Here is a 16,387-nt window from a genome sequence, read left to right on the forward strand (position 1 = left end):
AACTCAGACCATGCCCAAAATACTGAATAGTGATTCTGCATTCATAAGATACATGATCTGTGTTCTTATTAATTTTAAACCCTCTGTAACTTGACTATAGAACAATTCTTTATATGTTAATCACATACTTGATAAGCATTAGTTTGTCTATCTAATGATGAGCAAGCAGAATAAATACCATGGAGGGGTCAAACCCCAAAATAGCTTCAACTTGTAACGTTACTTCAGAGTTTGGCTGCCTTCCAGGTGCATGCTGCATGGGTTGTGTCTTTTTTCACCAAATCAAGAATGTTTTAGCATTGAAGTTGGTAGTTTCTGCTGTTCCTTACTCAGAAGCAGAGTTGCCAGTTATTTATCAAAAATGCTAACTTTCTTGTAATTCCTGGTACTTGTAGCATTGCAATTTAAGATTCTCTAGTAATCTAACATACATGCGGCTTTCAGTTAAAAAAGGAAGTTTTACATAAGTGAAGTACAAATGCTTTTCAACATCTTTTTTTTTCTATTTAAGGAATACATTTGTTAGAATTTAGTATTCATTGTAATGTTACTTGCAACTGCATTTACATCTTGCTTTGGTTTATTTATCTTTTTTTTCAGGCTTCAAAATACATCCCTGATATCTGTGTTATTAGGGCAGTACAAAAAATCGTTTGGGCATCAGGCTGTGGGTCAGTTCAGCTGGTTTTTAGCTCAAATGAGGAAATCAGTAAAATCTACGAAAAGGTAAGAATTCCTAAGCAACAACTTCTCTATATAACTGTTCCTTTGTTTACAAAAGGAACAGGGTCAATGAAGTCAGGCTTAGAGTGTGATGAGCTTTTAGGTAGGTATCTTGGTGATTACATATTTTGGAGTCTGGTATATGTCGGTTGTCATATCACAGTTTAGTTTTCTATTTCTTGGTAACAATTTAATTGTACCTTGAATCTGGTGTCAGTTCAAAAATGCACTGGTACTGTAAGCTTCTGTAACATGTTTTCAGCCCAGTTGGATTCCGTATCTAAATAAGAAATAAGCATTTCTTGCAAAGCGAATTTTTCTAATATGCAAGCTTAAAAGGTCTCTTCTACAGAAGTTGATTTGAAGCATATGTGTAGTCTAGAATGAGAAACAAGATCTGATTGATCTGAAATTAGCACTGAAGCACTGATAAAACAAAATAATTGCTAATCCTTTGTAGTTTATTTCCTTTTATTATGTAGATATGTAAAACATCTTTGTGGTTTCACATGTGGTTTACGCAAATTATTAGATTTTATAACACCTTGTGTTTAATGAATATTGCTTACAGTTGTAGGAAATAGTAATCTGTATTTTGACAGTGATTTTAAAAAAAAAAAATTGTTCTCTAAACATCTTCTTGTTAATCTTAAAATCAAGTTTAGTAATCCCCAGTACTTATCTGAGATTAAAAGGGAAGGGACTATATAGGGAGGTTTTATTCTTGGTATATTAGCTGTTGTGCTTAAACAATCAGTTAGAGGAAGAATATTTACTTCAGCAAAATGCAACACCTTTCCATTTAGCTTTTATAGTAGTATAATAACATTTGTTTCTATTGTTGTGAAAATGACTTCTTCATTAAATAAGTTGGGGTTTTTTTGAGGTGATAAACTTGAATATAAAACATGGCTTACTTAGCAAGGCAGTCCAGGCATATGAAGATGTGCTCTTATAGATATACATTAGATGTTTTAAGAGCAGTAGTGCACTAGAGAAAATACACCTAAAATAAAAAATACCTAAGTGTTCTTTTCTGACATTTTTCTGGGTGAAAATTGTAAGTTGAATTCTGTAAAAATACTTTCAAACAATTGAAGTTTTAAAATAGGTGAAATTTAAGCTGTGCATTATCAGTCATCCTTCAAAGGTTGTGTGTGTATGTGGTTTATTTTATTTCATTCTTATTGACTTTTATATGGACATTTGTAATAAATGGCAGCTGCATTCAATTTATGCTAGGCAAAAGGGAAATAAAAATTCAATGGAAAAACTGGAAACTAAAAAGAGGAACAAATTGCTGAAGTAATAAGAAGAGGAAATAAAATGTACTTCGTTGAAATGGCATTAAAAGAGAGGAAAGTATCACAGAAATAGAGAAATACAGTGCAAGAAGAGACATGTTCTTAATTTAAGGAATTGTGTTTGGTTATAGATGAGACAAAGTAACTTCAATGGTGGTTTTATAAATACTGAATATACTGATGACTGGCAAACACTGGCTTAGGGGAAAAATTATTTTAAGAAAAATGCTTTCCATTTTCTAAGTTGACCACTAAACCTTAGACTTTTAACTGATAGGTTGTAGGAGCATTTTGCTAAGTCTGTGGGGTAGAGATTTATCATTAAATGTTAGTTTAAGAACAAAAGCAGACTGATTTCTGTGGAATCGGGAACGTTGCGCCAGGATTCCTAAAAAAATATCAAAGGCAACTGTGGCAAGTGTTTTTTAAGAGGTACTTGAGAGTGTCCCATCAAGTATGACTTCTGAAAGAATGTTGTGAGCACTTGAAGAAGCTTCTGAACTTAAATGGTGAATTCAACTGAACTTTGAAGTCAATAAATTATTATGAGATCATAATTCTTATGAAGTCTCTTCTGCCTCCTGCCTCAAAAAATTCTGGTATGGGAGTTCTCTTGGTGGTTAAAGAACACTCCGTGACTTTCAGTGTTGCCAAATGGCATTTTCCCCATTAGTTTGCAGAAGGCCCAAATGCACCTAAAATACTGCAAGTTCTGCTTGTACAGACCCATCAGCTCTTGGTGCCTGAGTACAGGGGAGAATTTGTTGAGTTTAAAATGCACTTTGCCTTTCTACTAGATCCCTGTGCCTATGCAGAAATAACTGTCTTTTCTAAAAAGGGTGCCAGTGCAGAGCGTGTGCAGTCCTGAACTAGCTGAAGGCATTCTGCTTTTACTTTTATATCTTGAAATGTGTCAGAGTTACCACATCCTACTGCATTGCTAGTGACTGTCTCTGATTTTCATCTGTTATGCAAAGACAAAATACTTTCTGTTGCTAGACCGAGACATACATTGTCATCTGCTGCTGCTGTTTACAATTAGTTATTTCTTCCGCATTGTAATCCCTTCTTTCTGCCTACTTAATCTTGATACTTTTCCATATATAAAACAAATACTTGTTTTATACCTCTGGTTAATGTTGCTAACCTGCAGCCATGATTACTGATGAATTAAGATTGAATCCTGCTCACATTCAGTTTCTTCAGAACTTCTTCAAGCTAGTTAATTTTGGCTTAGATGGAGGAGAGGGCTTGTTTTTATTCTCAAAGTATTTATTATGGAAAAGTATACCAAAATCCACTCACTTGATTCAAGTGTTTAATTGAAAGAGTAACTTATATACCAATTAGAAATATCCGTTCATATATCAAAAGTCACCACAGAAACTATGGTTTCGATTTAATTCAGCTGTTTCATTTATCTGGAAAATAGTGATGTTTTTGATCAAATAAATTGTGATTATCAAAGCTTTTTAAAAGTATAGCCTTTCTCTGTTTTAAGTAATACCTGTTTCCAAAGCTTTAAACCTCAGGTTCTGAGTAGTAAAGAAAAGCATTTGTTTTATTTAAAAATAAAATAAAAATTCATTTATTTAAAAATAAAAACAAACAAAACCAAATACAAACCAACAGAAAAACCCAACAGTACTAACTAGTGTAACTTTTGCCTACAAACTTACTGTTTGACTTCTGGCTCCCTAAGTTCATACTTGGAATCCACCTTTGAGAAGCACAGTACTGGAAGTTCAGGTCCTCCCAGATAGTTCTTTGAATCACATCTGAGTGGAGTGCATAAAATACTTGGCACTGATAATCACCCAGTATAAAAATTTGTGGTTTGTGTTTGTATTTAGTTTATATACCTTGGAGCCACTTGGGTTTCGTGTTGTTTTCTTTTTTCTATATCCACTTTGTGCTCTCTTGTTTATTTTCATAGACAAATGCAGGAAATGAACCAGACATGGAAGATGAACAAGTTTGCTGTGAAGCACTGGAGGTGATGACCCTGTGTTTTGCTTTGATTCCAACTGCACTGGATGCACTCAGTAAAGAAAAAGCATGGCAGACATTTATCATTGATTTGCTATTGCACTGTCACAGCAAGTAAGTTTTGGTGGTGTTTTTTTAATCACATGTATTTTACAATTCAAACTTAATATAAAACCTAAATGCAGAGCAGTGACTTCCTATTGAAGTGATTTTTTTCTGTAGTTGTCTTAATTTACTGTTTAGCAATATAAATCTGTAATTTGAATATCTGTTGTAAAGTGGTAGCTATATCAGTCCCATCTTCTTTGTACTCCTAAGGAGAATATTGTCAAGCCAGATGGATACCTGATAATGTGCTACTGATGGCTTTAGAGAAATGCATTTAGAAAAAAATAATAGGTACTTTTATGTTTTTTGGAAACTATGTGAATACTCACTACATTAGAATGTTTATTTAGCTATAGAAGAACTTTCATGCCTTTTCTTATACATAAAAACAAGATACAGTACTAGCAGTTCGAGGAGAGAGGAAATTAAGGAAATTAAGACTTAATCCTCTGGTTTTCTTGCATTGTAATGGCATGCTAGTGACTCCTCACGAGACTCACATGTATTACATAGAGCTGTCACAGTGGAGCTGTCACCTGGTGCAGCAGCCGGCTCTTGGTGGAACCCTTGGCACTGTTGGGGGATGGACAGACAGGGAAAACCAGCAGGAGCTGTCAAGAATGATGTGCTTTAGTTGCCCTGCAGTCTAGCTGTAGAGTTAAGGGATCTCTTGATGTCTCCAAGCTTTTCCTACAGTTCTCCTTAGGCATCATCTGCATCATACAGCATCTGTGTGATCCCAGAAATTTAGCCCATCTGAAATTGTGAAGTATTTGAGGGTGTGCTTTTAGAAGCCATCCAGGTGGAAAGTTTTTCCAATGTTGTTATTAAATTTAAAGTTAGCAGTGCTTTGAACTGCTACCAAAGATTAAACTTTAGTTTTGTAAGGTATTTCCACTGTTGTTCCAAAAATATCTTAACTTGTCTTTGAGAAATTACAGAGATCAGAAATTTGCAAGGTTGTCTAAGCCTTTCAGTACATTTTAAAAGGAGTCAGATTGTGGTGCTTTCAGATAACTGGGGTCAGAATTTCAGCGCCATGTTTTGGGTTTTTTACTTTTCCATATAAAACAGGTTGAAAAGTCTTATGTTCAGAAATATTAATATAACAAAAGGATCAATAATATCATCAGAGCGTATCTTTACAATGAACTACTTGCACACGTTGGTGAAACTGTGGAGTGTTGTTATTGGAATCCGACAAGCTTTATTATTTTGCAACCTCTGATACAAGGTGTTGAATTTTCAGCTTCACTGGAGCTTGTTATTATCCCTTAAGTTAGATAAGTTTAACAAAACATGCTGACAAATGTATGTTGTAATCTTACACATAAAAAGAAACAAGCTGTCTTTCACTGGTTTTGGTAACTTTCAAGGCTGATGAGTAAGAAATAACTAAATTTTATTTTTAAAACTGTCAACGATTAATGTCAAGTTACGCTTCTGGCACTAAGTGCCTGTTGGCCACATGTCAAATTTGGAGAGCCAGTACAGCTGAATAGCAGGGGCAAGTGTCAGTGCTGCCTTGTCTTTTGATTTTTGATGTGAATCCAAAGATTTGTCAGATTTGTGGCTTTCTTAATTGTACAAATATAAGTAGTGGGTGATAATTTTTATAATAAATTTCACTGTAGTTATGTGACTTTCTGGTGTTTTATTCAGAATTTACGTGACATTTCTCAAGAGTTCACCAGCATTTGTTTATATTTCAGTTAATGTTTGGTATCAACACTTTGCAAATAGAAGTATTCCTTTGCAGATTAAGTTCAGTGAGTAGTTCTTACTTTGGGAAACTTAAAGATTATTATCTAATATAGTGGCCAAATCTGTGTGATCTACTTGCTTATTTATTGGCAGTGTTACAACATTAGAACTTCTGGGGCTGTTTCTGGTGTGACATGTCTCTCATGAAGTGGTCTTAAAACCTTTCTTTAAGATCTGAATATCATAAACTGAGATTCTTGTCATTTTACATCATCTGGAAAGCCGTCATCACAGTTAGATACCTTTCTTTTATCACTACCACCATTTATCAGGTGTCAGAGTTAAAAGTTTCTTATTTGCTATAACTTTCACTTGTTTGGATTAATAGGCCAGGATTTTGTCATCAAGAATAACTGAAAGGAGAAAATACTGGGATATTAGTTTTTTACTATTAATCTATTTTGTGATCCTTCTTGCTCTAAGAATGCTGTGCCCATAACACCTTTTTTGCTGCCAGAACTGACAGAATAGCTGTGTTAATGTTTACTTTAAAAAATCAGAATGAGTGTGTTTAACTGTTAATTGGTTAAAAAATAATTAGTCCGCTTTGGTTTACTGTTATGGTACAGCGTAAAATATAGAAGTAGTTACTAGTAAGATAGTAATGTTTTGTTATTACAAACAGAATAATGCCAATGACAAACCTACTCCGAGGATGACCTGTTACCACTCTCTTACTTTGAAAACTTCAAATGCTCTTTGTGAGGATTTTTCTGTTCTGGTCATATTTCCCTAGGGAAGCGAACTATTGGTTCAAATTAGGAACTTCTGTAAGTCTTAAACAGTTTAGTGTCTGAATTTCATTGTCTGGGTTCTATCTAGCACAGCTTGTGATAGAGGTGGAACGTCTTTTTAGCAAAACTGACAGTCCTGATTTACAGATGCAAATATATGCCCTGGATTTGCCAGCCTCTTCCACTGGCTGCAACTCATGCTGTTTTGAGCTTTGTTGACTAGTACCAGCTATTTCATATTGTTACGGTTAGTGAATAGTTGACTGTTGTACTTCCTAAAATACTGAAAGAAAATAGATGAGTCCCCAGGCTGTGGCTTCTCTGTCCACATGCTTTGTTGGCATGTCAGCCCAAGTCTGAACAGCAGTGGCTTAATTCCACAGTTACGTTAGCTTTTTGCTTTTCAAAAATAAGAGTAGTATTAGCAGATGGAGTTGGGTTTTGTCAGAGGGAATAGTTTTTGAAGGCGTCTGTTATACAAGTGGACTGCTGCTCAGCACCTTATCTCTGCTTTCTTTCTCACCAGAATGTGAAATGAGCTGAATTTATTGTATGGAAAAATGGTTCTGATTGTCAGTACAAGAAGCTAACCATTCAGCTCTTTTTGCTCATATACTTGTGAAACTTCTGGTGTTGACCATAATCTCACTTAGGATGCCACTGTTGATTATTACGTGATGGTTAGAATAGCTTAAACACGAGTAGAAACAGACACCACTTTGAAAATGAAGACTTTGAAGTTGGATTAAGCTTTAACAAGTTCCTCTTCTGAATTAATGTGGAAACAAAGTAGTGTTCATAGTGCAGAGAAAGCTTAGCAAATACCAGACAGAATTCTGAATATCCTTCCATTTTCAACTATTGTTCTCTAATCTTCTATCCTCAATCAGAGAACAATGTGAGCAAAAATACATATGAGAAAATCTTTTGGTGCGCCATAAAGGACAAAGAAGATTATCAAGTTCAGATCTCACAAATATGGTCTTTCCAGAAAAGATCAGATGGATTAGGGCGTTCGTGGGTTTCTTTCCAAGGTTGAGATTGCATGGGACTTCTACTGTTTCCTCATAGTGTAACCACAAGTGTTGGTTTCACTGAAAATGAGTTAATTTTCTTCATGCAGTTAGAAACGTTTCTTTTTCATAGCTAGCATGATCATTATTTGGACTTAGTTTGAGAACAAGAGAGAACAGCCCAGGACAGAGTTAATGTTTTTAATTGCTCTGGTCTGAGAGCCAAGGCCTCTGAGCTCTGCCCACAGGTGTGAGGCATCGAGGAAGGGGGGCATAGATAGGGCAGAGCTTGACTGACATCCAAACTAATTAATAAGAGTATTCCATGCCATTAGTGTCATGCTTCGTATTTAAGAAGAGTTGGGATCTTCCGTTTTTTTTCTTCTTATCTGTTGCTCTTTTTGTTGGAGCCAGGATGGAGGCCTGTTTGGGGGAGTTTTGTTTGTGACTTTCTTTGGTTTGGCCTTTTGCCATCCTGCCATTTGCAGAGGCCTCTGGTCCTTTCTGCCTTTTTCCTCTTTTCTCTCTCCGGGATGAGCTGGTTGGTGCATGTGGAGTGAGGAATTCCCTTGAGTATATTTTATTTCTATTTTATATATATATATATTTACTAGTAGTGTGTTAATATTTTGTTACTTTATTAAACTGTGTTTATCTCAGTCTAAGTTTCTCCCTTTCCTTTCAATTCTCTGCCCTATTTGGGGGTTGAGGGAGTGTGTGGCTGTTCTGGTTATATTGCTAGCTTGAGTTAAACCACAACACCATGCTACCATGAGAAGCAGAATGCAAAATGTTTAATATGAAATACTAGCTCAGTTCTTACTCTCCAAGGTAGTTGATTTTATGGTGGTAACCCCTGAATACAAGACTGGCTTAGTCAGCAGCAGATAGCTGAACAGTCCTAAATGATCCTGAAAGCCAGACGTGCTCCACTGATGGCTGCAAAGTGTTCGGTGGCTTAAAGAAATAAAAATTCTTACTGCCTGTGTAAAGCAGTGGCCCTTATACCCATTGAAGAGGCTGACTTCTGTTAAACAGAAATCTCTGTCCTGGAGCTATCAATCGGATGGGGTTCAGGTTGTCTGCCCTAATGGAGGCATTTGTTCTCCAGCTGTTTCCCTGGGTGTGAATTCATCATGCACCTCATGTCCTGTCTGCCAGCTCCTGTTGTCATGGTGTCTAATGTGGCACTAGGTGACTGCATTTAGGCAGCTACATCCCTCCCATGGCTCCTGAAGAGCTCTTAGATTGTTATAGCCACGTGAAAATATAATACCTGTGTTCAAATATTGTGTACTCCTTAGAAGACATAACAGCGTGAAGTGTGCGTTTCCTTGGTCGCATTTCTCACTTTAGGAAAATACCACCTCTATTTCATTCCACCTTTAAGTGCGTGAACCTGACCAATGTCTATGTAATGCGTCCCAAGCACATGAAGGGCTGCATCTTAAAAACATTTCCATGAGAAGTTTTATGAAAACGTCAGCTCAGCAATCAGATCCCATTAAATGTTAATTATTACTGAGAACAAAACAGACCCTCTCCACCCCACAGTCTTCTGCAACTAAAAGCAATGTAGTAGAACTTACAAAGATCAGAGAAGGGTGACAAGGGAGATCAGAGCTCTTGAAATTACTTCCATCTGAGGAACAACTGAATAGCTTCATACTGGAGACGAGATAAATGGTGGGAGAAGAATACCACAGAGACCTTTAAAATTAGAAGTAGTAAAGGGAGAATAGATAGAGAACAGTGTTCTTTGCATAAGAACATCTTGAGCATGATGTTGAAGCAGTGTAAACCTTCAGTTTGGAAATCATTTGAAGGGTTCTTTTATGAATTTGTCGACCGAGAGCCATGAAATACTGCTTTTGGTAGTCTTCTGAACCACAAATTGCTAGAAGCTGAGAGAACATTCTGGAGTAGTGTCACTGCGTGCTTCTCACTTCTTGTGCGCTTTTCTAGGTGTATACCAGAAAGAGCGCTCAGCCAGGTGCATCTTTGCTCGGACCACGTGGTCATTTTTGCATGTCTTTCAAGCACAGTTAACCATACATGAAAGAACCCTGAAGGAAATAAGATTTTTTTTTTGTGCTTTCCACATTGACCTCTTGGGCAAAAAACGACACCCACACTAAAACGACACTGTAAAACTCAGTTTCTTGTATGTTGAGATACTTTCATAAAGTGTATAATTCACTTATATTCTGTCCCCACCCAAGAAGAGTTGTTTCTCATGTTTCTTACAAGATATAATGCCCAGACAATCTTAAAACTTGAAAGAGTAGCGTTTGCCTTATTTTTTTTCCTTAAGCTTATGAATTCCCACATAATTCAAGTGATTAGATTGCATTCTTAAATAGCCACTTGAATTTTCAGGGGTCATTTTTTCCTCATTTCTTAATAATGGTAAATTTTGGTCACTGCTGTAGTGATACATAAGAGCAATTTTACTAGGATTGTTTTGTTTTGTCTTTCAGGCACAATTGGGGCTTGATGAGAAAAAATATTTAGGGTTGCAAATTGCTTGTGTTATGCAGTATTTGCAGACAGTTGCAAAGGTTTAGTGGTTAGGTGCTGCTAAGTTTATTTTTCTTTTACCTTTAAATGTTTGATTTGTGGAACAGGTTTGTGATAGTAATTCGTGTGTCTAAAATTTCACTGCAAGGAGAAACTATGATGGGTAGTGAATTATTAAAGTATTCCTGTTTCCTGCATTATGTACAGTTTCAGAAAATGGCATTGAGCAGATAAGCACAAACTGAATTGGTTTTTTTTAGTGTCCTGTTTGGATGGGGAGATTGTATTTAATGTTTCTGTTAAATTATTTCCAGAACTGTTCGTCAGATGGCACAGGAGCAGTTCTTTTTAATGGCTACCAGGTGTTGCATGGGACAGAGACCTCTCCTTTTCTTCATTACCCTGCTGTTTACTGTTCTAGGGGTAAGTTTGTAGAGGTAAAGGGTTCAGTACAATGTGGACTTCTATAAAAAGTAATAATAACAACTATCTGCAAGAAAAAGCAAATTGCTATTAATAATAGTCACTGTAATAGATTCCTTTTAACCTATAGGCAAGCAGCACAGTCAATTTCCATTTGAGTTAGATAAGGGAGAAAGGGGATTTTTTTGTATGTTTTCTGTTAAGAACATGAACAATAAGCTTTAATAGTGCATTTCGTTTTCAGTCAATGCCAACCTTCAAGTAAAAATAATTAGCAGATTAGATAGATGCCTACAGTTACTGCCACCTTTTACTGGGCCTGCCAGGGCTTTTCAATTCTGCGTTTTCATGGCTCTCTTGAACAGTTGATCACTTCACTGTTTCCCATCCAAGTACAGAAATTGCTACTAAAATAGTCCAGAAGTCTTTCATTAACACCTGTACACAATTATAAACTTCTGAAAGGTTGAAAATTACCTTATGCTTATTTTCTTTCATACTTACTGCTAGTTTTAGGGAAAATATGTTAGTGTTGCACTGTAAGTAGAAGCATCTATGAATTCTATATAATTTCTTTTTGGTTTACATAGAGTACTGCAAGAGAGAGAGCTAAGCATTCTGGAGACTACTTCACTCTCTTAAGACATCTTCTTAACTATGCTTACAACAGTAATATTAATGTACCCAATGCTGAAGTTCTTCTCAATAATGAAATCGACTGGCTTAAGAGGATTAGGGTAAGTTTTAGGATCAATTTATTTCTGATAATCAGCTTTTTGCTACTTTCTTGTAAAGTATGATTTTAAGCTTGGAAAACTTATATTATGTAGAGTATTCTAACTTTCCCTTAAATGGCAGGATGAAGTAAAAAGAACAGGGGAAACAGGTGTGGAAGAAACTATCTTAGAGGGTCACCTTGGAGTAACAAAAGAGTTGTTAGCATTCCAGACACCTGAGAAGAAATACCATATTGGTTGTGAAAAAGGAGGTGCTAATCTCATAAAAGTAAGTTAAGATATTTTGACCTATGGACTTCTTGTTTTGTTTTGGGGGTTTTACTATAAATAGTTTAAAAGAAATTTTGTATCCTGTGGCCTGTAACCATAAGTAGTCCCAATTTAACTGTTTGACAAAGGCTTCTATTTGGAGTTTAATGCTTTCTTTATTATAAAAAGAATTTATTTTTTTTTTAATTACATGTTTCAGTCATAAGGTTACTTAACATTTCATTCTATGGAACCACTGCATAATGGAGTTGCTATAACCTCGTAAGCTGTTTTTCTAAGATTTGGCAAACATCACACAAGGATAGTGAGCTAGATACAGCATATTCCTGTACAGGACTGATTTATTTCATTACCCCTGTATTGTCTCTTCTCCACATGTTCTTAATCAGTGCTGTTAATGTTTATGGCAGGTTTGAACAAATGTATGACATCTGAGCATGTCTTTAGTCAGTCATGTTTTCTTTGTACTTGTGTTATTATACAGCAGCGATTTTGGGTTTTTTTAGCACTAATTGATAAAGACCTTTGTAGCTAATTCTGGCTTGGCAAAAGAAATTTTTTATCAATCAAGAATAATACAGTTTTATTTTTAACTTGCAGTGAGGGGGTGTATTTGCAGGGAACCACTTTAGAATGGAGTTATTCTGTTCTAAATTTAAAACTTGTTATGGTGTTGGTCTCAATTTTAACTCTTGAGCTTTTATTAAAGTACTTACGGTTCTCAGGTATTCTTTTAGGTAATAACTCTTATCGTGTTCTAAAATAGTGTGCATTTCTATGGTAACAGGTGTTTTATCTGTCTTTTTTTTTTTTTTTTTAGGAGTTAATAGATGATTTCATCTTTCCGGCATCCAATGTTTATCTACAATACATGAGAAATGGAGAATTGCCTGCTGAGCAGGCCATACCAGTCTGTAGTTCACCAGCTACTATTAATGCTGGCTTTGAGCTACTAGTTGCACTAGCAGTTGGATGTGTCCGAAATCTCAAACAAATTGTAGACACCTTGACTGAAATGTATTACATAGGTACAGCAATCACTAGTATGTAATATTTTTCATTATCTATTTTCTACTTCTTACTACTTCTTAATGTACATATTGTGTATAGTTTTTGTTTATCAACTGAACTAGGTGCTGAGTTTTTTAGTTTGTGGTTTGTTTGTGGCTGCTTTTAATATTGCAAAATCAGGCTGTCAAAATCTAGACAAGTTTGTCAATGCAGCCTTTATTTTTTCTTCTTTATGCAGTGTATATTCTGACTTGCATTACATGATTGCATTCAAGTTCCAGCCCCAGTCACAGTCTGACCCTTCCTACCCTGATTCTGGCTACTCCCCTTTGTCCCCTCCAGCTCCCAGGAACCTCATTCTGTCTATATCTTCTACTTTTGTCTCATTGTTTCAGGCTCTGCCTAACCAATCCCAGAACCTCATCAGGTATCTTCAGCTTAGTTTTAGTGCCAGTCTCTTGGTTGCTCACCTGATTTGTCATCATTGTCCATACACAGACACAGGTCCACTGCCCTGCTTCCCTTTCTGATTCTGTACTCATTCTCTGCTTGTCATAGTCCTTTCTCAGAGGTTTGTTCTCTCAGTTTTGGCCTTATTTTAGCACAGCCCTGCACTTGGAGAACTTTCTCCTTCTCACTGGAGAAAGGTTATAGCAACTGTAGGATGTCTTTTAAAACCCTGTAGTCCAATGAAACTTGGGCTGATTTTCACAAGGATGGCAAAAGGCTCATACTTAACACAGATTTTGTTACCAATACAAAGCATGTAATACTTTTTAAAAAGCAAGCAAACTAGCATATTTTCTGCAGCCTTAAATTGAATCGTGAAACCATTTTGACTGTAATATTGACAGGGAAAGGGTTGGTAGAGGGGGAGAGCCCCAAACCGAGCAAACCCAAGCTCATATGGGAAGGAAGGCTGGGAGAGTTAGGGTTGTTCAGCTGGAGAAGAGGTCTCCAGGGAGGCCTTGTTTTGGCCTACTTAAAGGGGGCTCATAAGAAAGATGAGGAGAGACTTTTTTCCAGGACCTGCAGTGTCAGGACAAGGGACAATGATTTTAAACTGAAAGAGGGTAGATTTAGATTGGACATAAGGAAGAAATTATTTACGATAAGGGTGGTGAGACACTGGAACAGGTTACCCAGAGGAGTTGTGGATGTCCCATCATGGGAAATATTCAAGGTCAGGTTGGGATGGAACTTTGAGCAGCCTGGTCTAGTGAAAGATGTTCTTGCCTGTGGCAGGAATTTGGACTAAATGTTCTTTAAAGATCCCTTCTAGCTCAAATAGTTCTGTGATTTAACAGAATGTTTAATCTTGTAGAGCTTAGGAAAACTATAAGCAACTAGAAATAGTATCCCATAGTGGGAGTTGTCCAGTACCTCTCACAAGGGCATTGCTATTTGCCCAGTTGATGGTATCTGTGGGTTGTTCGAGGTTTTTCAGTCTCTTCCTATCTGGTTCCATCTCAAATGAATAAATGAAAAGGGCAGTTTAATGTTTTTTTCCCGTCTCATCCTTTTTTTCTTCACCCTTTTCTATTGGAAAGTAGTGTATTTCTTATCACCTCGCAATTAGAAGGATTTTATGACATTTCCTTCCACTCAAAAGCACAATAGAATGCCAGATCTCTGTGACATGTCAGACAGAAGAGAGAACACATGTATGAACTGTGCATGCTCTGTGTTTCATTTACCAAGTAAAGCTTGCTTGTAAACATGCATGCTCTCTTACATTCTTTTCCATCTGTAGTTTTGACTGAAAAAAAATCTGAACAACAGGTTAGCGTAGGAAATGTGTGATCGTAAGTGTATTCTGAAGAGATGTGAGAGGACTGAGGGTGATGACTCAGGAGGAAAAAAAATCTATCAGAAGTCATACAGATAGCATTATCAAAAACTGTTTCCCATCCTGGCAGGGAAGAGTGAGACATAAGGGAAATATTGTAATTTTAAAAGGATTCTAAATTTGCAAAAGGCTTATAAGCCGGTTATATATTCTACATTCATTCAGCTGAATTCCTTGGCAAAGAAGCTTGCAGGTATTGAGGAAAGACTTCTGCTTGATACACAAAATAGACTGAACTTTTGTTACACCACCTTTTTAGTTATGCAATAAAAGAAAATGGTATAATGTTAGGATTACAGCTAGAATTATTGTTTTAGAAGTTGTGTTAATTTTATCAATTAAGTTTTCTGATGGAACATTTGTTTTATTAATTAAACTGCAGTGTGATATAGACTAATGCTAAGTTTATGCAATTTCTGTTTGTATTGCAGTGATGGTCTAATTCCTTTACAACAAAATAGTTTCCTAATCATATCCTGCTATTTTCTTTTAGCTTGTGAAGCGCTTACAGAATGGGAATATCTGCCACCTGTTGGGCCTCGACCACCAAAGGGATTTGTAGGACTAAAAAATGCTGGTGCCACTTGTTACATGAATTCTGTCATTCAGCAGCTGTACATGATTCCAGCCATCAGAAACGGGATTCTTGCAATTGAAGGCACAGGCAGTGATGTAGATGATGACATGTCTGGGGATGAAAAGCAGGACAATGAGGTAAATTTAATTACATAGAACTTGCTTATCTTTAAAATTGATTATATTTTTTTTTTTTTTTTTTTTAATAAAAGGTTATAACAAATTTAAATTGCTAATCACTTTACTTTCCATGGCTAGCTGTGGAGACAAGAGTGTAATTTTTTTTTACAGGAATAGGCTCATTGCCGGAAAGGCAGTTCAAAAGATCCAGGGAGGGCAGGGTTTGCAGATTTCCTCCTCATGTATTTGTACTTGAAAGCTCCATACACCACTTTTGCCACCAGAACTCTGTTAATGCATACAAAGCCATTGTTTTTTCTGATGGGAATGTGAAATAGATTGTTGAATTGAACAATGGATAAAACTAGCTATGAGACAGCTACATAGCAAAGTTAATTGCACTTTTTGGTTTTCCCTCTTTTCAGAGCAATGTTGACCCTCGAGATGATGTGTTTGGTTATCCACATCAGTATGAAGACAAACCAGCACTAAGTAAAACAGAAGACAGAAAAGAGTACAATATTGGAGTTCTGAGGCATCTCCAAGTAATTTTTGGTCACTTAGCAGCTTCCAGGCTACAGTACTATGTACCAAGAGGGTTTTGGAAACAATTTAGGTAAATAAAAAATTTAGTATTAATGTCTGTTCACTGGACCACTGAAATGCAACAAAGCTAATTGTGTAGTAGAAGAAATAATAGTGATGTTAAGTGTAAATTAGCAGAACTTGTGCAGCACTGTATCTATTATCCTACCTTTTCGCCATTCTGTAGAAGTCTTTTAATAGACCAGAGTTTACAGCAAGATGGTTATTTTGGATTATAGCATTTCTTGACCTTGATAATTAGACTTTGAATTAAGTATGTTATACACAAAACCTAGTTTTTATTTATTAGTAAGTAAGTGTCAGGGACATAGTAATAGTTGGTATACTACATCACAAGCCAATAAATAGTTTTGCCCAGTAAGAGGGATGGATTAATAGCTTAAATAATATTTTTTTAGAAAAGAAATTGGAGGACAAACCAAATAATATTTGACATGAATGTGCTTTTGTTTTCAGACTTTGGGGTGAACCTGTAAATCTACGTGAACAGCATGATGCTTTAGAATTTTTTAATTCCTTGGTGGACAGTTTAGATGAAGCTTTAAAAGCTTTGGGCCATCCAGCAATGTTAAGTAAAGTTTTAGGAGGGTCCTTTGCTGATCAGAAGATTTGTCAAGGATGCCCACATCGGTAAGTGTTT

General features: G+C 36.2%; 1 protein-coding gene across 5 annotated transcripts in view; it reads left to right on the forward strand.

The window, feature by feature from the left end:
• The window catches only part of USP9X (ubiquitin specific peptidase 9 X-linked), a 103,747-nt gene that overhangs the window by 67,488 nt on the left and 19,872 nt on the right, over positions 1-16,387 (forward strand). For 4 of the 5 annotated variants that reach the window (XM_080341169.1, XM_080341171.1, XM_080341172.1 and 1 more), the window contains 9 exons: positions 601-726; positions 3,964-4,130; positions 10,470-10,578; positions 11,169-11,315; positions 11,437-11,583; positions 12,406-12,628; positions 14,939-15,159; positions 15,567-15,757; positions 16,204-16,377. In XM_080341169.1, coding sequence (XP_080197295.1) covers positions 601-726; positions 3,964-4,130; positions 10,470-10,578; positions 11,169-11,315; positions 11,437-11,583; positions 12,406-12,628; positions 14,939-15,159; positions 15,567-15,757; positions 16,204-16,377 — 1,505 coding nt within the window. The remainder of the gene's footprint in view (positions 1-600; positions 727-3,963; positions 4,131-10,469; positions 10,579-11,168; positions 11,316-11,436; positions 11,584-12,405; positions 12,629-14,938; positions 15,160-15,566; positions 15,758-16,203; positions 16,378-16,387) is intronic. The other variant, XM_080341170.1, reaches the window with a different exon arrangement.

This window comes from Nesoenas mayeri (assembly GCF_963082525.1).
Source record: "Nesoenas mayeri genome assembly, chromosome: 1".
NCBI classification, from domain to species: Eukaryota; Metazoa; Chordata; class Aves; order Columbiformes; family Columbidae; genus Nesoenas; species Nesoenas mayeri.